Source organism: Aquarana catesbeiana, linkage group LG01 (assembly GCF_042186555.1).
Source record: "Aquarana catesbeiana isolate 2022-GZ linkage group LG01, ASM4218655v1, whole genome shotgun sequence".
Taxonomy (NCBI): domain Eukaryota; kingdom Metazoa; phylum Chordata; class Amphibia; order Anura; family Ranidae; genus Aquarana; species Aquarana catesbeiana.
The window spans coordinates 650,822,953-650,847,297 of record NC_133324.1 but is presented as its reverse complement, the minus strand read 5'-3'; the positions used below and the strand labels follow the sequence as shown (position 1 = coordinate 650,847,297).

The window sequence follows — 24,345 nt, the reverse complement described above, 5'->3', positions numbered from 1 at the left end:
ATCTGTGTATTATTCCATCATCTGGATATATTTTTGAAAGCATTCTTACTTTACAGCATTTCTTCACACCTACCTAGAACTTTTGCACAGTACTGTATATATTTACACATACATGCCTATAGAGGAAAACGAAGAAACACAGAGGGAGGGAAGAGAATAGAGCATGAAGGGCAGGAACTAAAGGTGGGGGAAAGAAAAAAATAGAAGTGGCTTTCCATTCCTTTTAATTTAGCTGTTCAATGTGAAACGTGTCAGTAAAAGAAGTTAACTGGGGGCTTGTGACCAATAAAGTTTATTGTGGAACCCGAATTCAAAGTGAGGCATCTACATCCCAAAATTTGTGTTATTTCCTGCTGTGTTATTGAGACAGGAATTAAGGAAGTCTACCCAGCAAGGTGACAGACAGTAACAAAACATGGCAAGGTTTCTAATTCTTAACCATTCTATTTTAACCACTTCCCGCCCGGCCTATAGCAGAATGACGGCCGGGTGGTGGTTCAGTTATCCTGACTGGGCGTCATATGACGTCCAGCAGGATAACTGCCGGCGCGCGCTCGAGGGGGCGCGCATTGCGGAGATCAGTCTGACACACCGATCTCAGTAAAGATCCTCTGACGGAGGCTCTTTACCATGTGATCAGCCTGTCCAATAACGGTTGCTCACGATGTAAACAGGAAGAGCTGTTTATCGGCTTTTCCTCACTCGCGTCTGACAGACGCGAGCAGAGGAGAGCCGATCGGTGGCTCTCCTGATGGGGGGGGGGGTCTGCACTGATTGTTTATCAGTGCAGCCCCCCCCGTGGATGCCCACAATGGACCACCAGGGATGCCGCCAAGACCACCAGGGAAGCCCCGAATACATGGATGGCCAGGTATGTCCCCCATGGCCACCACAGTGTGCCCAATATATGCCCACAAATGTTACCAGTCAGTGCCCATTATGAATGCCTGCCAGATCAGTGATGCCCAGCAGTGACCACCTATCAGTGCCACCCATAAGTACCTATCAGTACAGCCTTTCAGTGCCCATCATCAGTGTTGCCTATGAGTGCCCATCAGTGCTGCATACCAAGGCCGCACTGATAGATGGCACTGATAGGTAGCACATCAGTGCCCATCATCAGTGCAGCCTCATCAGTGCCCATCATTGAAGGAGAAAACTTACTTATTTACAAAATTTTATAACAAAAATAAATAAAAACGTTTTATTTTTCTTAATTTTCGGTCTTTTTTTATTTGTTACGCAGAAAAAAACAAAAAACAAAAACCCCAGCAGTGATCAAATACCACCAAAAGAAAGCTCTATTTGTGGGAACAAAAGGATAAAAAAATTTGTTTGGGTACAGTGTAGCATGACCACGCAATTGTCATTCAAAGTACGACAGCGCTGAAAGCTACAGAGAAGAAAACTAATGCACAAAACCAAGGCAAGCCAAAGTAGCTAAAGAGGACTAAGAAGCCGCCACACATACAGCAGTGTTCCCACACAGAAAAACAATAAGGTAAATAGAGATATGCGGCGCTAACTCAAAGTGCATAAATGTAATAAAATAAATATAATCCAATTCTTCAAGTAAAGTGCATATGCGTAAAGAGCAAAATCACATAAATGAAGTGACTAAACATCCATTAAAATCATAACTTATCACTTTGATAAAGTCACATGGGCAGTGACGATACGCCTCAGGGAAGAGTCAGGTGTCATCACTTCCGGCCAAGACCGGAGGTACTGGGATCTGTGCTGTTCATTTTATGCTGTACATGTAAGTTGTTATGTTGTTTTGAATAAACCTGTTTTGAATACTACACAATGGGGATACTCCTTTCTATTGCATGCCTCCACCCAACTTGCCTAACTTGAGGCCTTCCATTGGAGATTTGCCAGACCTGTGACGATTGGAGGAGACAGATCCATTGATGGTGTTTCATCCACTTCCTGATTGCAGGCTCAACTTGACTCTAGGGGTCTTTGCTAGAGCTGAGAAGCTGGGGGAAATGTGTGGTGCACCACGGAGTACGGTTATTAAGAGGAATCTGTCACCTATCATCGTTTGCACTTGCACTCTTTTCATCTATTTTTTACACGAACTGTTTTATGAAGACTCACTTTGTTCACGTTGGAACTGTATTACATTAATTGGATTGACTTGTGGCTATTTTTATAGCGTTTCTGCACTTTTTTGCACTTTACGCGATTTTTGTTATTGCATGCGACTTTTTTTATCTCATGCGATTTTTTTTTTTTTTTTTTTTTTTTTTTTTTTTTTTTTCCGATTTTTTTTTTTTTTTTTTTTTTTTTTTTTAATTTGTGATTTTTTTTCATCTTGATGCACTCTTGATGACTATTTTTTGGTTTTATTCACCTTCATTTGAATTGTTTATTTGATGTCATATTTCATGAATTTCACTGTTATTTATCCGTTGTCACTTCTTATGAATTTAATGGATGTTTAGTCACTTTATTTATGTGATTTTGCTCTTTACGCATATGCACTTTACTTGAAAAATTGGATTATACTTGTTTTATCACATTTATGCACTTTGAGTTAGCGCAACATATCTCTATTTACCTTAGTGCTGAAAGCTAAAAATTGGCTTGGGCGGGAAGGAGGTGTAAGTGCCTGGTATTGAAGTGATTAAACAAAAAAAAAGTTTTGGGTGGAGTTTTCTTTTCAATAGTTACGCTTTAACCACTTCAATACAGGGCACTTAGACACCTTCCTGCCCCGACCAATTTTTAGCTTTCAGTGCTGTCGCAGTTTGAATGACAATTGCGCAGTCATGCTACACTGTACCCAAACAAAATTTTTATCATTTTGTTCCCACAAATAGAGCTTTCTTTTGGTGGTATTTGATCACCTCTGCGGTTTTTATTTTTTGCTAAACAAATAAAAAAAAACAAAAATTTTGAAAAAAATAAAAGTTTTGCTTTTGTTTCTGTTAAAAAAAAATTGTAAATAAGTACGTTTTCTCTTTCACTGATGGGCACTAATAAGGCAGCACTGACAGGCACTGATACGGTGGCACCAATGAGCGGGCACTGGTAGGTGGCACTGATGGGCACTGGTAGGCGGCACTGATGGGTGGCACTGATATGCAGCACTGATGGGCATTGATAGGCGGCACTGATGGGCACTCATGGGTGGCACTGATAGGCGACACTGATGGGCACTGAAAGGCGGCACTGCTGGGCACTGATAGGGTGGCACTGATAGGCGGCACTGATACGTGGCACTGATGGGCACTGATATGAGGCACTGATAGGCATCCCTGGTGGCACTGGCAGTGGTAGGCATTGGAGTGGACACTGATTGGCAGCTGCCTGGGCACATAGTGGTATTTCCCTGGGGGTCTAGGGGCATACCTGGTGGTCCAGTGTGGATGGCTTCCCTGGTGGTCCTGGGCGGGATCCGAGGGGGGGCTGTGCTGATAAACAATCAGCACAGACCCCCCCTGTCAGGAGAGCAGGTGATTGGCTCTCCTCTACTCATGTCTGTGAGACGCGAGTGAGGAAAAGCCGATTACCGGCTCTTCCTATTTACATCGTGATCAGCCGTGATTGGACACGGCTGATCACGTGGTAAAGAGTCTCCGTCAGAGACTCTTTACCTAGATCGGTGTTGCGGGGTGTCAGACTGACACCCCGCAACAACGATCGCCGCGATGCGTGCCCCCCGGGGACGTGCAGCGGCTCGATATTCCTGATCACGTCATATGACGTCCGGTCAGGAATATCAAACCACTTTGCCGCCGTAATAGGGCGGGCGGCAAGTGGTTAAAGTAATTGTAAAGTCTTGTTTAAAGAAAACAAAATAAATAACAAACGCGTTATACTTACCTCCTCTGTGCAGTTGGTTTTGCACAGAGCCTGGATCCTCCTCTTTTCGGGTTTCTCTTTGCTACTCCTGGCCCCTCCCTCCTATCAAGTGCCCCCACAGTCAGCAGCTTCCTATGGGGGTCCATTCAGACATGGAGCCACAGCCCCCTCTCTCCTCTGATTGGCTGACTGACTTTGATTGACAATGGCGCCGCTGCTGTGTCTCAGCCAATTAGCAGGAGTGTCCTGGATGGCTTAGACATTTGTGGACATAGTTGGAGAGAGATGGGGCTCAGGTAAGTAATTAGGGGGGTGCTGGGGTGGCTGCATAGAATGCATCAAGATAAAAAACGTTCTACCTTTACAACTCCTTTAAAAAAGAAATTTCAAGAAAATGCAGGGTCCTGAATAAAAACTTATTTTGTTAGTGGTTTAAAGTATATCCAAACAAAATTCCCAACCTTAGGCCCCTTTTCACATGGGCGCCTCCGTTGAACAGAATGTGCTTGCTCAGCAGGGGATCACTCCGATGATCCCCACTGAGCAGGCGGATGACAGGTTAGTAACCGCTGACTGAGCAGAGTGGACACAGACACTGTTCCGCTCTCCTCTATAGGAAGAGTTGGTTAAAATGGACCGCCTGTCCGTTTTTATCCGAGCCGCCAGACGGATTGAAAATAGGACTACCATCTGTCTAGAATTTGCAGACAGGATCGGATAGCAGTGGATGTCAGCAAACATGTCACCGCTGACATCCGCCGCTCTATAGGGGTGAATGGAGGGTCCGATTAGGTCCACCTGAAAAACTGACAGGTGGACGTGATCGGACAGCCAATGTGAAAGAGCCCTTAAAGTCATTACATTAATAAAATATGAATGAATATTTAGATGTTCACAAAACATTGAAATATATATATGTTTTTACCAAGATCATAATATTCATATATTGAAATGTCAGCTGGCTGTAGAAGTCCCACTTTTGTGATTTGATGAATTCTAAAACCGATGGAAAGGATTTCATTATGAGGAACCTGAAATACAACAAGTCACAACAAAATATGATATTTTTAACAAATGCGTATATTTTATAAATGGGTATTAAACCCAGCTTCACCTTTGTTAGGTAGAGTACAACTGATGCATTGGATGTCGATTCTTGTGTTTCATAACTCATGATGTAGTTTTCCACTTTACTGGACAACTGAAAAAAAAAAACATGCATGAATGAAAGATGTCTGGAGACTGATCACATCTAGCCAAACAGAGCTGTTATTAGGGAAAGTAGCTAAACTAGCAACTAGAGTTGGGCTGAACACCCCCCTCTTCAGTTCGCACCAGAACTCCCGAAAATGGAAAAAGTTTGCAGCTGGGCCACGAACCCTATTAAAGTGTATGGGACCCAAACTTGAAAATTCAAAAGTCCCCATTTTGAAGGCTTATAGGCCATATTGGCATAAAAATGGTTTGGAGGCCCAGGTACTGCCCCGGAGGGCATGTATCAATGCAATATCTTTTTCAAAAAACCCCCGTTAGACTTTACCAGTAACGGTATTTCTATTAATCTTCCAGGACAGCTACTTGAGAAATGATTGGCTCTGCCCTCTACAGGAAACACAAATCAGACACAATTTAAAAGGCCCCTCCCTCTCCTCTGACTCTCAGTTGTTTGAAGATCAAGTAAACCTCCACCAAAAGTGCACTTGACCGAGGAATAACAGAAACTCACAAAAAAAACACCACCAGGTAAACAAAAGGAGACCAGTGAATACAGAATAGGGTGGGAATATAGACGCTGTCCTGGAAGATTAATGGAAATACCGTTATCAGTAGGTCTAACGGGGAGTTTTCATGTTCCAGGACAGCTACTTGAGAGGATAAGCAAGATTCTATACCTTAGGGAGGGATGACAGTCTGAAGTACTTTCCTACCAAAGGAGAGGTCCTGGCTGGAGAGCATCTGGACTCTATAATGCTTGATAAACGAATGAGAGGAGGACCAGACAGCAGCTTTTGAAATTTCTTCCCATGATGCGGCTAAAGATCTCGTTGAATGAGCTCTAACTATGGAAGGAGCGATGTGACCTGACGCTCTGTAAGCTTCACAAGTTGCTTCCCTAATCCATCTGGAAATGGAACTTCTAGATGTCTTGGTCCCCTCTTTGGGGCCACTGAACACTAATGCCGCGTACACACGATCGGACATTCCGACAACAAAATCCATGGATTTTTTCCGACGGATGTTGGCTCAAACTTGTCTTGCATACACACAGTCACACAAATCTTGTCGGAAATTCCAAACATCAAGAACGCGGTGACGTACAACGCGTACGACGAGCTGAGAAAAATAAAGTTCAATGACCAGTACAGCTCTTCTGCTTGATTCCGAGCATGTGTGGAACTTTGTGCGTTGGAATTGTGTACACACGATCGGAATTTACGACAACGGATTTTGTTGTTGGAAAATTTGAGAACCAGCTCTCAAATTTTGTGTGACGGAAATTCCGATGGAAAATGTTCAATGGAGCCTACACACGGTCAGAATTTCCGACAACAAGCTCCCATCGAACATTTTCCGTTTGAAAATCTGACCGTGTGTACTGGGCATTAGAGCGGGGAGGATATCCTAAACTCACTAGACCCTTCTAGATAAAGCAGAAGGCATCTTTTCACGTCCAAGAAACTAAATCTTTCCTCTAGAGCATTCTTGGGAGAGGAACAAAAACTAGGAAGAACTACCTCCTGGGACCTGTGAAAGCTGGAAGAAACTTTGGGTTTGTACAAAAGATCGGGCTTAATAGCTACCCTGTCCTCTAAAAACCTCAGGAAAGGGTCCTTACAGGAAAGAGATTCTAGATCAGAAATCCTTCTCGCTGACGTTATAGCCAAAAGAAAGGTAATCTTTAAGGAATTAAATTTCAGAGAGGCCTCATGCAATGGCTCAAAAGGAGCCCTAGTTAGAGCATTTAATACTAACCACAGATCGCAGGGCGGAATCTGTTTAAGAGCCCTGGGTGTATGCCTAGTTCTGGCTGAAAGGAACCTCTTGAGCAAAGGGTCCTCAGCCAGTCTTCTTTCTACAAACAGAGACAGGGCAGCAAACTGAACCCTAATGCCGCGTAGACACGTGCGAACTTCTCGTTGGACTGAACTCCGAAGGACTTTTCAATGGAGTTCCGACGAAACAGACTTGCCTACACACGATCCCACCAAAGTCCGATCATTTTGAACGTGATGATGTACGACCGGACTAGAAAAGGAAGCTCAATAGCTAGTAGCCAATAGCTGCCCTTACGTCTTTTTCGGTCCGTCGGACCAGCATACGAACGAAGGTTTTTTTCGATAGGGATCGAGTCCATCGGATAGATTTGAAACATGTTCTATTTCTAAAGTCCGTCGTGTGTACGTGGCATAAGGGTGCTGACAAAGTCCTTTCTCCACTCCCTTCTGTAAAAAATCTAGTATACAGGGAGTAGAAAAAGAATCCATTCCTGTCTTCTTCTGCCAGGAAACAAAAGTTTTCCAAATTCTCCCATAGATCTTACTTGTGACTAACTTATGGCTGTCCAGAATAGTCTCAACCCTCTCTGAGAACCCCCTTAGTTGTAGGATGCGCCACTCAGCCTCCAGGCCATCAAATGGAAGGCCTGAGGGTTTTAATGGAGTACTGGCCCCTGACGGAGAAGATTCCTCTGCTCCGGCAGGGGCCAGGGGGGTTCTATTGAGAGGGCTCTCAGCGAGGAGAACCAACTCCTCCTGGGCCACCAAGGGGCAATCAGGATAACTTCTGTTTTGATCCTGAACAATCTTCCGAACTACCAGTGGTAAGAGAGGAAATGGAGGGAAGGCATAGGCTAGAGTGAAATTCCACAGGAAAGAGAGCTCATCTGCCCCTGAGGACTCTGTCTCTTGAGGCTGGATGTAAAAAGATCCACTCTGGGAACATCCACGTTGCTCCCACCAGGACTGATGATTGAGAGAGGATTGAGAAAATCCTCTCTTGGAAGCTGTATGAACTGATTCAAAGAGCTTTTTCTACAATCCCAATGACACAGAAGAAATGCCTGAAGGGGCCTGGAATGTAATTGGGCCAATGGCACCCCTGAAATGGCTACAGTCATTAGGCCCAATAACTGCATGATCTGACGAAGGGAGGCCTGTGGGAGCAACCTGAAGTTCTGCACGGAGAGAAGAATCTTTAAAATCTTTTCTTCCAGAAGAAAAATCGTTTGGGCAACTGTGTCTATTAGGTAACCTAAAAAGGGCATGCTCTGGGAGGGAACCAGTCAAGACCTTTGCTGATTGACCTTCAACCCCAATTTCTGAAAGGACTGCCAGATCAATTGCAGATCCTAAACAAGGCTCTCTCTCTCTCGGGCAAAGACGATCGATACCCTCTGTATTTGAAAATAGGCCATGACTTCAGCCATGATTTTTGTGAAAGTCCTTGGTGCTTCCGAGAGACCAAATGACTTGGACTGTTCTCCACATGAGAACTGCAAATCTGAGGAACTTTTGATGATTCTGGCAGATTGGTACATGAAGGTAAGCGTCCTGAAGATCCAGATTTACCATGAACACTCCTGGTAATAACAGATTCCTTACAGAATAAATGTTCTCCATCCGGAATCATCTGTAGACTATGAATCTGTCCAGGACGCTTAAATTGATGACCGGTAGCCTTTCTTACCAGAAAGACGTGAGAAAAAAACTGAATTCACCATGGCCTGCCGTCTCTCTTGGTCCCTCGGCAGATGAGTAAGAAAAAACCTCTGGGGTGGGGTGTTTGAATTCCAACCTGTAACCTCTTTCTATAATTTGAGGGATAAAAGGATTGCTGGTAATCTCTGCCCATTCCTTGATGAAACAGGACAACCTCCCTCCTACCCCTGCTCTGGAGTCACTGGGGATTTTTGGTAGGGGCTGAAGAAGCAAAGAGTGCCCCCCCGTTTGCTTGTTAAGTGACCACTTCTTCTTTGCCTGTTGCATTTTGGTCTTAAAATTAACTTTGTTCTAAAAGCCACGAAAAGGCCTCTTATTCTGGAGCTTATTTTTTTGAGAAGATTGAAACCGTTTACTCTTCTCAGAGGAACGAGCTAGGACTTCCTCTAAAGGTATGCCGCAAAGTTGATTCTTGGAGATAAGATCACCTTCCCAAGATTTTAGTCAGATGGCCCGTCTAGCTGAATTAATGAGTGCTGATGTTCTGGCAACAGATTTTACAGAATCTGCTGCCAGATCAGCCAAAAAGGCAACTGACTTGGCAAAAAGGGGTAGAGAATCCCTGATCTCCTCTATGGAGGAGAGAAGGTCATCCAGATGTTGGACCCGCACGTCTAAATTCCTAGCAACACGGGTGGACGCTACAGCTGGTCCTAAAGAAAAAGCAGAGGCATCCCAGGGCTTACGTAATAAGAAGTCAGCCTTTTTATCCATATATGAAAAAAATGCGCCGCGCCCAGGGGTGTAACTGAATAACTGTAAATCTAAGTACAAATCATAGATAATAAAGCGTGCAAATCAAATAGAGCCTAAAGCTCTGATCACTTACTAAGATCACCTGCTGTGTGAGTCCTAAAGCTCTGATCACTTACTAAGATCACCTGCTGTGTGAATCCTATGACCAAACACACTAAAAAATAACTAGTGCAATAAAACACAAAGTGCAATGTGCATAGAAAAACGTAATAAGATAAATATACAATCCACAGTGATTAAAATATAATCATTCCTAATAAGGTGTATATGCTAAAAAATGTTACACATATGTAGATCCACTGTGATTAAAATGAAAAAGAAAAAAAATTAAATAAAACAATATATATATTCGTAAAACACAAACAGAGTAAATCAATCACATGCATGGGCGAATTGAAACTATAATCGCCTTAATAAAAGTGTTCAAATCACATCCGTGAAAGAATCTTCCAATCCAGTAACATAAAGTGACCAAGTTCAAATAAAAGTCAGTGTAATGGTGATGGTTCAAAGAAAAAGTTCCGGTTTTGAATCAAACGTGCCCAAAGAAAAACATGCTGTGAAGTGCCTTGGTGACCCCCAATGTGATTGCGCTCACCTTGGAGCGTGTGACACAGGTTTTAATTGTGTCAATACACGCTTTTGGAGCCACCCCTGGGCTCAGTATTAGGTACAGCTGATTCCCACACTAGATTCTTTATGGCTCCACTCACATCAGACCATATAAAAGAAAAAGGCTAATATAGTATAATACCGTAGGATACTTTTATTAAAATCACATCCAATCCCCACATGGGGTACTCACATTTATAAGGTGCTCATGTGCACCAAACATAACATAGGAAAAAACGGCTGTGCGGCGTGCTGCGGGGTGTGAGAGCTCCACAACCCAGCTCTGTGCTGATCGCTCCGTCCTGGCCCCTCCCCTACGCGTCTTCGACACAGGGAGTCACGTGTCTTCATCAGGGGGATATGATTGGACGGGCGCTCTACAGTTTAAATACCCTACCGGCGGCCATTTTGCGTAAGACCGCGGACATTAATATGCTGGGCTCCACTCCTCCTAGTGAATTTAAAGCCATTAACAGTGGCCATTTTGCGTGGGACCACAGACATGTATACAATGGGCTCCGCTTTGAATACTCACAGCACAAAAATAATGCATCTATACGAACTCCAAATATAACTATATCCTGTAATAAAAATATCCTGTAATAAAAATACCGAGGACGGAGCTAGGAAGGGATTGGAAACTCACACCGCTCAGCATACCCTCAAACTAAATAAATACTAATAAACATGGAAATGACTGTAATGATGATTAATAAATAATATGCAGGCATAGTGCAGACATGGTGATTAAATGTATAAATGTATAACCTACCCTTTAGATAAACTCCATAAGAATATATGCTGGGAAACAACTACCCGTATCATCATAATAAAAACAATAAAAAAATCTTTAATAAAATAAAATTGGGTTTTAGGGCAAACTAAAAAAATTGGGTTTTATGGCAAGCTCCATAAACTATGGCAAGCTTAAAACTAATTTTAAAACCTAGGTCAGGTTTATACATGCCCCACAATCGCACAACATGCGACTAAATAATATTTAATCGCATGGTGTGAAATCCGGTAGAAAAAACAGCTATTAATGAGAAATTTACGGGGTTGAGAAATAATTCTGTCTTCAACCCTTTTGTGGCTAATAATAAGTATGTGGACCTTTTTAAAAAATTGGTCAACACAGAACTTGAACAGCTGCCTATTAAAAAAGTGCATGAACATAGGAATTTCAAAAAGGGACTGGAGTCGTTGGAAAAAAGAACAGATATTGTCATCAGACCGGCGGACAAGGGGGGGGGTATCGTGGTACTCTCATTACAGCAATACAAGGATGAGATGAATAGGATATTGAATGATGAGAGCACATACCAAGCATTAAGTACTGATCCCTCTAGGGATTTCAGGAAGGAACTAGATTTGATTATAAAATACGGGGTGGATAATGAATTCCTTAATAATCAAGAAGCTAAATACTTAATTCCCACAGTTAGTAGGATCCCAGTAATATATTATCTTCCCAAAATTCATAAAGATAGTGTGAACCCACCAGGACGGCCCATTGTGAGTGGGATTGAGTCCCTCACTTCTAGATTGGGGGAGTACATTGACCTTCATCTACAACCCCTAGTAAAGAAAACACGTGCTTATTTGAAGGATACTAAGCATACCCTTCAATTGTTGGATGAATACGTCACGGATGGCAATATAATAATGGCTACGGGTGATGTAGCTTCATTATATACCAACATTAATCATGAAGGGGCCTTGGAAGCCGTAGAATGGGCCTTAAGTAAGGAAGAAGATTTTGATAGGGGCCTATGCGGGTTCATTTTAAAGTGTTTAAATTTTTGTTTACACCATAACTTTTTTTGGTATGATAATAGGTTCTTCCTACAAATAAGGGGTGTGGACATGGGCGCGAAATTCGCCCCGAGTGTAGCAAACTTGTACATGGCCAAATAGGAAGAGGAGTCAGTGCAAATTGAGCAATATGGAGACTTACTACTGTACAGAAGATTTATAGATGATCTTTTGATCATATGGAAGGGGAGTGCAGAATCACTAACGGAATTGTTGGAGTCTATGAATAATAATGATCGAGGTATCTCTCTGACTTGGGAGATTAGTAGGGACCGCATACACTTTCTTGACTTAGAGATTGTGACCACAACCCATGGTGTTATTACGAGGTCTTTTTTTAAAACTACTGATCGTAACTCCTACATTCCTACTACTAGTTGCCATCACAAACCGTGGCTTAGCAATATCCCCAGAGGACAGTTCACAAGAATGAGGAGAAACTGTACGCAAGATGATGACTTTGATTCCCAAGCGGATAGATTAAAAAAGATGTTTCTGGATAAAGGTTACAAGGAAGAATTTTTAGAAAAAGAGAAAAGTTTGGTGAAGAATTATAAGAGGGATGATTTACTGAAAGATAAAGATATTACTGTGGGTGATGATGAATATGATGGAACTTGTATAGTTTTGGATTATTGTCTACAAAGTAAGGACGTAGAGAAGATTTTAAAAAAGTACTGGAATGTACTCAAACAGGACTGTCATTTAAGAGAATTGATACCTGACAGTCCTAAGATTGTTTATAAAAGAGCGCCCTGTCTACGTGACCGATTAGTACACAATGTAGTAGAACCTCCCCTACCAAAACCGAAGATGTTCTGGGATTTAAAGGGCTTTTTTGGATGTGGGAGATGTTATAGTTGTATCAGAGTACCATCTAACACTAAGAGAGTTAAAGAATTCCATAACCCCCGTAATGGACGAATATACAAGATAGATGATTTTGTTTCTTGTGACACCATTGGAGTGGTATATGTAATCCAGTGCCCTTGCAATTTGTTCTATGTTGGCCGTACTATTAGGGCTTTAAAAGACCGTATGGAGGAGCACGTTAGGAACATACGGAATGGATCTGATAGCCATTTTTTATACGTACATTTTAAGAATGCGCATAATCAGAGCACGCAGGGTATGAGTTTTTGGGGATTGGAGGCCCCAAAACGTAATTGGAGAGGCTCTAACTATACCAGGGACATTAGCAAACGCGAGTCATGGTGGATATACCAACTTGGCTCCTTGTCGCCTGGTGGGTTGAACAAGGAATTTGATCTCGCATGTTTTTTAAGTAATTTTTGATATTTTTTACTGTATTTACACACCATGCGATTTTATACACCTAGTTGCAAGTTGTGCGATCGATGGTCACACACGAACTTGACCTTAGACTTAATCAAATCGGCTCCTTTTCGTTTGTTTTTAATCAATTATTGATGTTTTATATTATATTTCACACCATGCGATTAAATATTATTTAGTCGCATGTTGTGCGATTGTGGGGCATGTATAAACCTGACCTAGTTTTCAAATTAGTTTTTAATGTTGATTTATATTCATATACCATGCGATTATGGCATTCAACTCGCAGATCATGCGATTAAAGGGCGTTTATCAGCTTGCCATAAAACCCAATTTTTTTTTTTTTTGTTTTTTTTTTTGTTTGCCCTAAAACCCAATTTTATTTTAAAGATTTTTTATTGTTTTTATTATGATGATACGGGTAGTTGTTTCCCAGTATATATTCTTATGGAGTTTATCTAAAGGGTAGGTTATACATTTATACATTTAATCACCATGTCTGCACTATGCCTGCATATTAATCATCATTACAGTCATTTCCATGTTTACTAGTATTTACTTAGTTTGAGGGTATGTTTTCTAAGTAATTTTTGAGATTTTTTACTGTATCTACACACCATGCGATTATATACACCTAGTTGTAAGTTGTGCGATCGATGGTCACACACGAACTTGACCTTAGACTTAATCAAATCAGCTCCTTTTCGTTTGTTTTTAATTAATTATTGATGTTTTATATTATATTTCACACCATGCGATTAAATATTATTTAGTCGCATGTTGTGCGATTGTGGGGCATGTATAAACCTGACCTAGGTTTTAAAATTAGTTTTCTATGTTGATCTATATTCATATACCATGCGATTATGACATTCAACTCGCAGATCATGCGATTAAAGGGCGTTTATCAGCTTGCCATAAAACCCAATTTTTTTTAGTTTGCCCTAAAACCCAATTTTATTTTATTAAAGATTTTTTTATTGTTTTTATTATGATGATACGGGTAGTTGTTTCCCAGCATATATTCTTATGGAGTTTATCTAAAGGGTAGGTTATACATTTATACATTTAATCACCATGTCTGCACTATGCCTGCATATTATTTATTAATCATCATTACAGTCATTTCCATGTTTACTAGTATTTATTTAGTTTGAGGGTATGCTGAGCGGTGTGAGTTTCCAATCCCTTCCTAGCTCCGTCCTGGGTATTTTTATTACAGGATATTTTTATTACAGGATATAGTTATATTTGGAGTTCGTATAGATGCATTATTTTTGTGCTGTGAGTATTCAAAGCGGAGCCCATTGTATACATGTCTGTGGTCCCACGCAAAATGGCCACTGTTAATGGCTTTAAATTCACTAGGAGGAGTGGAGCCCAGCATATTAATGTCCGCGGTCTTACGCAAAATGGCCGCCGGTAGGGTAAACTGTAGAGCGCCCGTCCAATCATATCCCCCTGATGAAGACACGTGACTCCCTGTGTCGAAGACGCGTAGGGGAGGGGCCAGGACGGAGCGATCAGCACAGAGCTGGGTTGTGGAGCTCTCACACCCCGCAGCACGCCGCACAGCCGTTTTTTCCTATGTTATGTTTGGTGCACATGAGCACCTTATAAATGTGAGTACCCCATGTGGGGATTGGATGTGATTTTAATAAAAGTATCCTACGGTATTATACTATATTAGCCTTTTTCTTTTATATGGTCTGATGTGAGTGGAGCCATAAAGAATCTAGTGTGGGAATCAGCTGTACCTAATACTGAGCCCAGGGGTGGCTCCAAAAGCGTGTATTGACACAATTAAAACCTGTGTCACACGCTCCAAGGTGAGCGCAATCACATTGGGGGTCACCAAGGCACTTCACAGCATGTTTTTCTTTGGGCACGTTTGATTCAAAACCGGAACTTTTTCTTTGAACCATCACCATTACACTGACTTTTATTTGAACTTGGTCACTTTATGTTACTGGATTGGAAGATTCTTTCACGGATGTGATTTGAACACTTTTATTAAGGCGATTATAGTTTCAATTCGCCCATGCATGTGATTGATTTACTCTGTTTGTGTTTTACGAATATATATATTGTTTTATTTAATTTTTTTTCTTTTTCATTTTAATCACAGTGGATCTACATATGTGTAACATTTTTTAGCATATACACCTTATTAGGAATGATTATATTTTAATCACTGTGGATTGTATATTTATCTTATTACGTTTTTCTATGCACATTGCACTTTGTGTTTTATTGCACTAGTTATTTTTTAGTGTGTTTGGTCATAGGATTCACACAGCAGGTGATCTTAGTAAGTGATCAGAGCTTTAGGACTCACACAGCAGGTGATCTTAGTAAGTGATCAGAGCTTTAGGCTCTATTTGATTTGCACGCTTTATTATCTATGATTTGTACTTAGATTTACAGTTATTCAGTTACACCCCTGGGCGCGGCGCATTTTTTTCATATATCATTTATCGCACGGTCATGAATACGTGATCTGCGCCTGCAGCCGGGTAGCTGTTTGGTTGAATTTCCATTAAGGCACTGGATAATTGTGGCTCGCAGGATTTTTTTCCATAATTCAGCCTTTTTATCCATCTGCTCCTTAAGGACTCCAGAGTCCTCAAATGCTGAAAGGGAAACCTTCTCTTATGACCTCTAGACCTTCTTTCAGGTTCTTTCCACTCAGAAAGGATCACATCCTTGAGTGAATGATGTACAGGAAAAGACCTAGATTTCCGTCCTTGTAGACCTCTGTACATCTTATCCTGAACAGACTGGGCTTACTGAGGCATCTCGATCTGTTCAGAAGTATATATTGACTTTAATAGTTCATCATTATCTTCAACTGGAAAAAGATACCTAGTTGAGCTACCAGTATCCTCATCCTCTGATGCAGACTCCTCATCAGACATAGATACCAGATTCTCACCTTCTTCCAGGTCAGAAACATTATGTGAACTAACGGTCTTTGACACTATGAGAGGTAGAGATCTAGCTGAGACTGAAGGCTCCTGAGTCACAGGCTTAGAAGTGGAAGGACCTAGCCTGGCTACTCTGTCGTTAAAGGACCAAAAAGAAGCCAATACCTCCTTCATAGTCATCAATGCCTTTAAGGAGGCAGTAGACCCAGAACCTTCCTTTGACGGAATACAATCCCCACAAAATAGTTTTTTATAACTATCAAAAAGCCTGGCTCTACAGTTCCCACATATTTTCTTTACAGGTTTGTCAAACTAGAAAAAAACAGAAAACAAAACCATAAAAAAGGCTTATAAAGACCCCCCTGCTTCAGGAGCTCTTTATCCACAGATAAGGGCTTACCATGGGGGCAGTATTGAACCCGAATGCCGCCACTGGCTCAACTCGAACGGGTTCTCCATCCCCGGTCCTGTCCTCAGACTCCATAGAGGAGAACGTAAGCTGGCTGGTGAGACTCCTCTGACTGCCAATGCACTGCTAAACTAGTCAGCCCTGCGTCTGGCAGACTGTTTCCAAAGCAGCGAGTCCCCTGCATTGTACCACGCTGAGATCCTTTAATAAAACAGCATCCAGGAAGTGCGTCATGTCACTTCCGGTTCCAGCGCCATCTTGCCGCGTCACTGGAAGGCCTCCAACGCCATTTTGGTACACCCAATGCAGGGAAGACACGAGGAAGATGCCTCTCCACACAACTAGAGGTTGGAAATGGAAGGGAGATGTCGCTGCTAAACCACCAGGGAGGCAAGTAACCCAATATATACAGGGGGCCCTTCTCGGTCTATAAACATAGAAAAACACCCCAGACATGGCCACAACCAGTCCTGGATATCACCAACAGGGGGGGGGGGGGGGGTTCACAAACCACAGTTACCAGACCTATATAAAACAACAAAAACATTACGGTGTGCTCCTGGAGGGTCTGGAAACACAAAACAACTGAGGGTCAGAGGAAAGGGAGGGGCTTTTTTAAATTGTGTCTAATTTGTGTTTCCTGTAGAGGGCGGAGCCAATCATTTCTCAAGTAGCTGTCCTGGAAGAAGAGGGAGGAAAGATTAGTTTTTACAGGAGAAGTGATTTTAATGATGCTTAAAGTAACACAATAAAAATGAAAATGCCTTTAAAAATAGTGCCCAGGGTGTCCCCTTAGTCTGCCTGTAAAGTGGTGCATTTATACCGTGTATAGAACCTGCTGCAGCAAAACTGACACTTATAAACAAAAAAATGACATTTAAATTGTCAGCTATACAAAAATGTTTTTTAAAAAACGTGGTCCCCCCAATCCATTCTAGGCATTTTGGGTCTGGTATGGATTTTAGGGGAACCCTAAAATCCATATCAGACCCTTATCCGAGCAGGTTAGGAAAGGGGGGTGGATGAGTAAGCACCCCCCCCTCCTGAACCATACCAGGCCACATGCCCTCAACATTGGGGGGGGTGCTCTGGACCTACATCGGGGAACATTGTTTTTTTTTCCCATACTCATTCACATGGAGGGGGCGGGATCTGGGGTCCCCCTTGTTAAAAGGGGCTTCTAGATTCCGATAAGCCCCCTGCCCGCAGATCCCCACAGCCTAGAGTTGTGGGGAAGAGGCCTATTGTCCCCATCAACATGGCACCCCCCCTTTCCTGTCCTTCCAGGCTGCATGCACGGATAAGGGTCTGGTATGAATTTTGGGGAGGACCCCATGCCTTTTAATTTAACTTTCTTCTATTGCTGGCAATATTTTTTTTTTTTTCATTCAGCTGTCAGTGGGGAAGCCTGTTGACAGCTGATGACTCATCCATTGTTAAGGATGCAGCGGCCGACTTCCCTGTACAATCTTGAAAACTGAGCTGAGTCACTGATTCAGTAAGTGAATAGTACAAACCTTTGTGCTGCAGCATTTCAAGGAGCTTGGCCAACCCAAAAGGAATAAACTGAAATGGTTCCAATGCCAAAACATTTTTCACTTTAATGCATTCCTGCATTAGGGTAAAAAACACCTTACTACTTCTACCAGGGGTTTTACCCACCCCGTCCCTAAACACTTACCTGGCTCTTGCCACCACTCCAGTGCTATCTTGGCAGCCCCGCTCCCCTCAATTCTTGGCCTCATAGGAGACACTGAGAGCAGCGGGGTCCATAGACTCCTACTGTTCTTAGACAAACTCCTATGGAGGGACTGGGGGCGCAGTTTACAGGTGTTGTGCTTGTTTTTTTCCTCTTAGCTAGTTTTCTGCAGTCTATTAGCACCTATTTCTCTCATATGTTTAATTGTATTTATTTATTTATTTCTCTTTTAGCTAGTTTCCTGCAGTCTATTAGCACCTATTTCTCTCCTATATATTTATATATATATTTTTCTCTTTCTTAGCTAGTTTCCTGCAGTCTATTAGCACCTATTTCTTTTTCTCCTATTATTTTTTTTTATTACTTTTTTTTTTTGCCATTGATATTCATTCGAAACTATGCACATACTTTGGGAATATGCCAGTATCGGTCCCCCATGATGTTCTAACACTTTGCTTTTAAATTCATTTGTTCTCAACATCAACTTCATTGTGTGTATACATATATACGTTTTCTATTATTTTGTAACTATACAATGATTTTGAGTGATGTGTCAAGTTTTCAATTGGTGTATCAGATTTTTTTTGGCAGTGGATTTGGACTGAAGTCTACATCAGATTTGAGTGTAAGTACCATGTATTCTAGCCGGGTTTTCTTTGTAACACCAGCTGAGTACTAATTTTAATTGGTTAGTTCACCTGTAACCCAATGATGACACATTAGAGTAGTATATAGGTGATTGTGGTGACTAGTTCCAATAGGTAATGACTAAGCGCTACATTTGCGCGAAACACGTCTACCTCTTTGTCCCTTGTCATATGAAGCTTCAATAAAAAGATTTTTGGAAGTGCAGCCATCCAGAATCATTTCCTTATGTTACACAGCATGCGAGCTGGGCTAGCACCTGACTAGTGTGTGTGGGGATTAACCAGAGACTCACTCGCCTGGAGTGGCTTTTCTTGTTCCTGGTCTCATAGGAGATACTGAGAGCAGCTGGGCCATAGACTCCTACTGTTCTTAGCCAAACTCCTATGGAGGGACTGGGGGCGCAGTTTACAGGTGCTGTGCTTGTCTATGCACACACAAAGCCCGGCTCAGGAGCACATGCCCACAGGTGCCTCCATATTACCCAGCTTGCCAAGGAGTCACCTGGAGGAGGAAACAGTGGACAGCCCTAGCAGGGGGACTGTTAAAAAGGAGGTAAGGCACCACTGTGTGCAATATCATTGCATAGACCAGGTAAGTAAAACATCTTTTTTATGTTCACTTCCCCAAAAATTCACCCTTAGTATCACTTGAAGATGTAGAAGTTCTTTTCCCTGAATTATATTATTATTATTTTTTTTTTTTGGGGGGGGGGGGGGGTCCCTGAAAGACAACCAATGCCCACCAATGAAGAGCAGGTTATCCCTATGCCTGGTATGGATGAACAACACTGAGTACACATTCTTCTTCATCCAGACCATGCAAGATTTATTCTGAGGAAAACAATGGATAATGAAAAAATAATACATTTTGGGAAGGGGTTGATTTACTAAAGGCAAGTATGTTGTTCTCTTAGAAAAGGAAATTTTCCCTTAGCTTAGTGAATGAGGTGAACCTCTGCTGACCACCATTATCTAGTCATGAGCAAAGAAAATACAGTTTTTCCTATTTTCCTTACACAAGATTGGGGTAAAAACTCACTTTACAAAGAATACCCAATCACCAAACTAAGAGAAAATCCCCACACAAAGTGAACTGCCCATGTACCTTTAGTAAATAAACCTCTGAGACTCATAATAAATACGGATACAGGGTAACGATTCTCTTGATGATAAGTTGTTTCATTCTATAGAAAACTAATTCAACCACCACCTCTAAGAACTGGTAATCCACAACATATTACTTTTGTGTTCTTGGGTGTAGTTATCCATTCAATTGAATTTAATTTTATTCTTTTACATTCTTTTGTTACATTTTCTTAGTAGTGTTTTAATGTCTCTTTTTTAATAATTGTTTTAGGAAAAAATTGTCTCCTGTATGGTCAGTCTTACGTCACTTAAAGAGTCAATCTAATTAGGGTCACCCACTAGTAGGGTGACTAGATGGCACCTTTAATTAAGGCCAGATAACACACATGTTGGTTTTTGGGATCACTGATTCGGAACAGGTGACTAGAAGGGTCAGCTGTTCTCCTCTTACCATCTCACCTAATTGCAATCAACCAGACTAATGCAGGCCATACATATGTCAAATTCTGAACTAATTTTGTTTAGAAAATCAGAAATTTTGTGATACGATGGTGCTACCATTGATTTGACATTTGACCTACCAAGCCTTCACTTTCAGCTCATGTTGCTACAGAAAAGAATTTTCATGGTGAGATTTTTCTTTTCTTGCCAGGAATTTTCTTTTCTTGTGCTCATGTGCATTTCTTTTTCAATTATAATTGTCACAAGATTCTCCCATCATTAATTAGAAAATCGTTTGTTGCTCAAAAAAATTCCAACATGCCCGATCACTCAAATTTCAATGGTCGCACTAAAATCGGCCATTGCTGCTGCCCACTAATGGTGCGAAATTCAAACGAAAATTCTTAGAAAAGGTTTTCTAAAGAAAATTCTTTCGGAATTCGACCCATGTATGGCCAGCCTAATGCCTCATACACACAATAGGACTTTGTACAAAATTTCCCTTGGATTTTTGTACAAAGGGCGTTGGCCATAAGTTTGTATTGCATACACACGGCAGAACTTTTTCAGCCAACTTTCACCAAATCAGGTGGTTTTTCAGCTCTTTACCACCACCCTTTGGTCAACTTCTGTATTGTTGTCTGATATTGTGTCAATCTCGCCGCTTTTATCAGCGAGATTGACACCTTGCGAGCCGGGTTCACACTGGTGCGGGAATCTGACTTGGATCCCCGCCAATGCCAGACACTATGTTTGATATGAATATTGAGGGGGAACTCCACGCCAAATTTTAAATAAAAAACCGGCATGGGTTCCCCTCCAGGGGCATACCAGGCCCTTAGGTCTGGTATGGTATCCGTGCACGCAGCCCGGCCGGTCAGGAAAGGGGGTGGGGACGAGCGAGCACCCCTCCTCCTGAACCGTACCAGGCCGCATGCCCTCAACATGGGGGGGTGGGTGCTTTGGGGGAGGGGGGCGCCACCCCACCCCAAAGCACCTTGTCCCCATGTTGATGAACACAAGGGCCTCTTCCCGACAACCCTGGCCATTGGTTGTCGGGGTCTGCGGGTGAGGGGCTTATCGGAATCCGGGAGCCCCCTTTAATAAGGGGGCCCCCCGATCCCGGCCCCCCTACCTATGTGAATGAGTATGGGGTACATCGTACCCCTACCCATTCACCTAGGGAAAAAAGTGTCAATAAAAAATACACACTACACAGTTTTTATAGTAATTTATTAGACAGCTCCGGGGGTCTTCTTCCGACTTTGGGGGTCTTCTTCCAACTTCCCCGCTCTCTCTGGCCTCTTCTCCCGCTCTCCAGCCTCTTCTCCCGGTGTTCGACCTCTTCTCCCGGTGTCCGGTTCTTCTGCCGACTCCTCCGCTATCTTCTGCCGCTCTTTTGCTAGCGGTGGCCTGGACTTCTCCCTTCTTCTCTTCTTCCGATGTTGACACGACGCTCTCTCCCACTGTAATGCTGTGTGAGCGCTGTGCAATGACTTATATAGGCGGTGATCCCGCCCCCTTATGATGTCACAGTCCCGGGGCATGCTGGTGGGGGGGCGCCCCTCCCCTTTATTAAAGGGGGCTCCCGGATTCCGATAAGCCCCTCGCCCGCAGACCCTGACAACCAATGGCCAGGGTTGTCGGGAAGAGGCCCTTGTCCTCATCAACATGGGGACAAGATGCTTTGGGGTGAGGGGTCAGGGCGCCCCCCTCCCCCAAAGCACCCACCCCCCATGTTGAGGGTTTGCGGCCTGGTACGGTTCAGAAGGGGGGGCGCTCGCTCGTCCCCACCCCCTTTCCTGACCGGCCAGGCTGCATGCTCGGATAAGGGTCTGGTATGGATTTTGGGGGGCCCCACGCCGTTTTTTCGGCGTAGGGGGTTCCCCTTAAAATCCATACCAGACCGAAGGGCCTGGTATTCCCCCACAGGGGAATTCCCTCTCGCGCCCGCCGCAGTAGGAAAATGTGTTTTTCCTATTGCAGCCAGCGCGAGATGTACAGTATCCTGTCGCCGAGAACCAGCGAGATGGGATCGCGCTGGAAACATTCTGGCGGCTGCGTACTGTAGTTTGTACAAAAGTCCGATGGTTTCGTGTACACACGATCGGACTTTGCTCCATCTGACTTTTTTTGCCGGAAAGTTTGTGCGTTCGCAAAGCCAACAAAAGTCCGATGGAAACAGAAAAAGTTTGTCCGATGGAGCGTACACACGGTCGGATGTTGCTCCAAAACAGCTAATTTGCATGTTTGTTGTCAAAAAGTCCGATCGTGTGTACGGGCCTTAAGAGGAACACATAAGGGCACATGTACATAGCTGTTTAAGAGGCCAGTTCTGTTTATAGTGTTACCTATAAATCCAGTCTGTAGTTTGCACAAATGCTAGGCTGTTTTGCTGAGAACAGTAAAAGCTCCTTAAACGTACTTGCATGTGGTACTGATGTTTAAACATTAATATTCCTGGCTGAAGTTTCAGGCATTTACTTTGCGCACTGAGTCACATTTGTGCATATGTGTACAATTTTAATCACTTAAAATCAACATTTTACACACATATGCGTGTACTCACATAACATACTAACCTGATGCAGATTTCTGTTTTTTTTTTTTTTTCTATACGCAGCGCATGTTTACACACCTGTATTTACAGACACATTAAAAACAATGGGCTGTATTTAGATCATTACAAATAAAACGCCTGTATGCCTAAAAACGCTGTGTTTTTAAGCCACGGTGTGCATGAAGCCTAATAGGAACATGTCCTATTCAGATGTTTTACATTGCACTCAACAAAATGGTCATGCGCATATGATGCCCCTCTTCTACCATTAATTCTATAAAAAGGCCAGATCCAGTATGCAGTGTAAATGAAGAAAAAAGTATATTTGAGAAAGTTCAGTAATAGTGAAATAAAAACCTATTACTTATTAGTGAAAAAAAAAAAGTACTAATCCTACCTAATATACTTACCCTTTTTAGATCTTCAATATTTGGTGTGAACCCTGTCAGCATGGTAATTTCAATAAGTGTCATGGTAGCAGGTACAGAGCCATTATACCTATGTAGGTAAAGTCGAGTTATTACCAGCAGCACAAAAAAAAATCAATGATAGAGCAACAGCAGTTCTGTGTTCATAAATTTACTTTTAGAATTAGAATTCAACTAATTGTACTTAAGTGATTAACTCTACCGCAATCTGCTCATCATAACTAATAGGAGACCTATTCAGAGGGATCTCAAGTACAACTGTACTTTTACATGAAATAAGAAATCCTATTAAAGCATGCCTGATTGAGTAATCCCATAACAATTTGTTTGTTATGGGATTACAGCCACTTCTTACTTTCTAGATGCCAGGATGGAGGGTAAATGATTAGTCACATTAAAGCAATAATAAAAATGTAAAAAAATGCTGGGAAAAGAAAGTATAAAAAAGTAATTTTAATAATATTGAATTTGAATATGCATAGTGATTTTTTTAAATTTCTTCTTTCTTTCCCAATTTTGCAAAAAAAGAAAGAAAGAGAGAATTTTACCTAATTTGCATTTTGAGAGTATAGGTGTCCTCTTTTCTCTCTGTAACAAAAAAAGCATAAACTTTATTGGCAAACAATAATTATTTAAAGCAGAATTTCAGGGTAATACTAAGCTTAAAACTGCACCTTTCCCCCTTTCTAACACCTATACTAACTATCCTGTAAAACAAAGATGTACATCCTTACCTATTCTTAGGGCGCTCCAGTCATGTGATCATCCCAGCAGCGGCTGCAGTGGAGAGGAAAGAGAGATCCAACAACAGTTGGAATGCTTGAGAGATGACGTCACCTATAGGCTTTCTATGGGCCATCTGCTGTTGCCACTCTCTCCTCATTCCTGAAGCCACTGCTAGCTGTAAGAGAAGAGCCAATCACATGACCAAACGAGAGTGTCCTGGGATATTTCTGATGGTGTCTATGTACATTTTCTGGGCCATTACTAAAGGGACTGTCCTAAGGAGTATTGGCACTGTTCAGTGCTAATGGAGCATCCCACAGCTCCCTATGTCCTATCCAAGTTTGTTCAGCAATAAGTATAAAAAAAGGCAACCCCTAGATTGTTCACTGAGCCAGAGAGAGTAACTGTT

The 24,345-nt window shown here is 42.2% G+C and overlaps 1 protein-coding gene across 1 annotated transcript in view; it reads right to left on the bottom strand.

The window, feature by feature from the left end:
- The window catches only part of LOC141110023 (complement C3-like), a gene marked incomplete in the record, with an annotated part of 333,270 nt that overhangs the window by 17,252 nt on the left and 291,673 nt on the right, over positions 1 to 24,345 (bottom strand). The window contains 4 exon segments of the mRNA XM_073601271.1: positions 4,742 to 4,847; positions 4,931 to 5,017; positions 23,193 to 23,280; positions 23,759 to 23,798. Coding sequence (XP_073457372.1) covers positions 4,742 to 4,847; positions 4,931 to 5,017; positions 23,193 to 23,280; positions 23,759 to 23,798 — 321 coding nt within the window.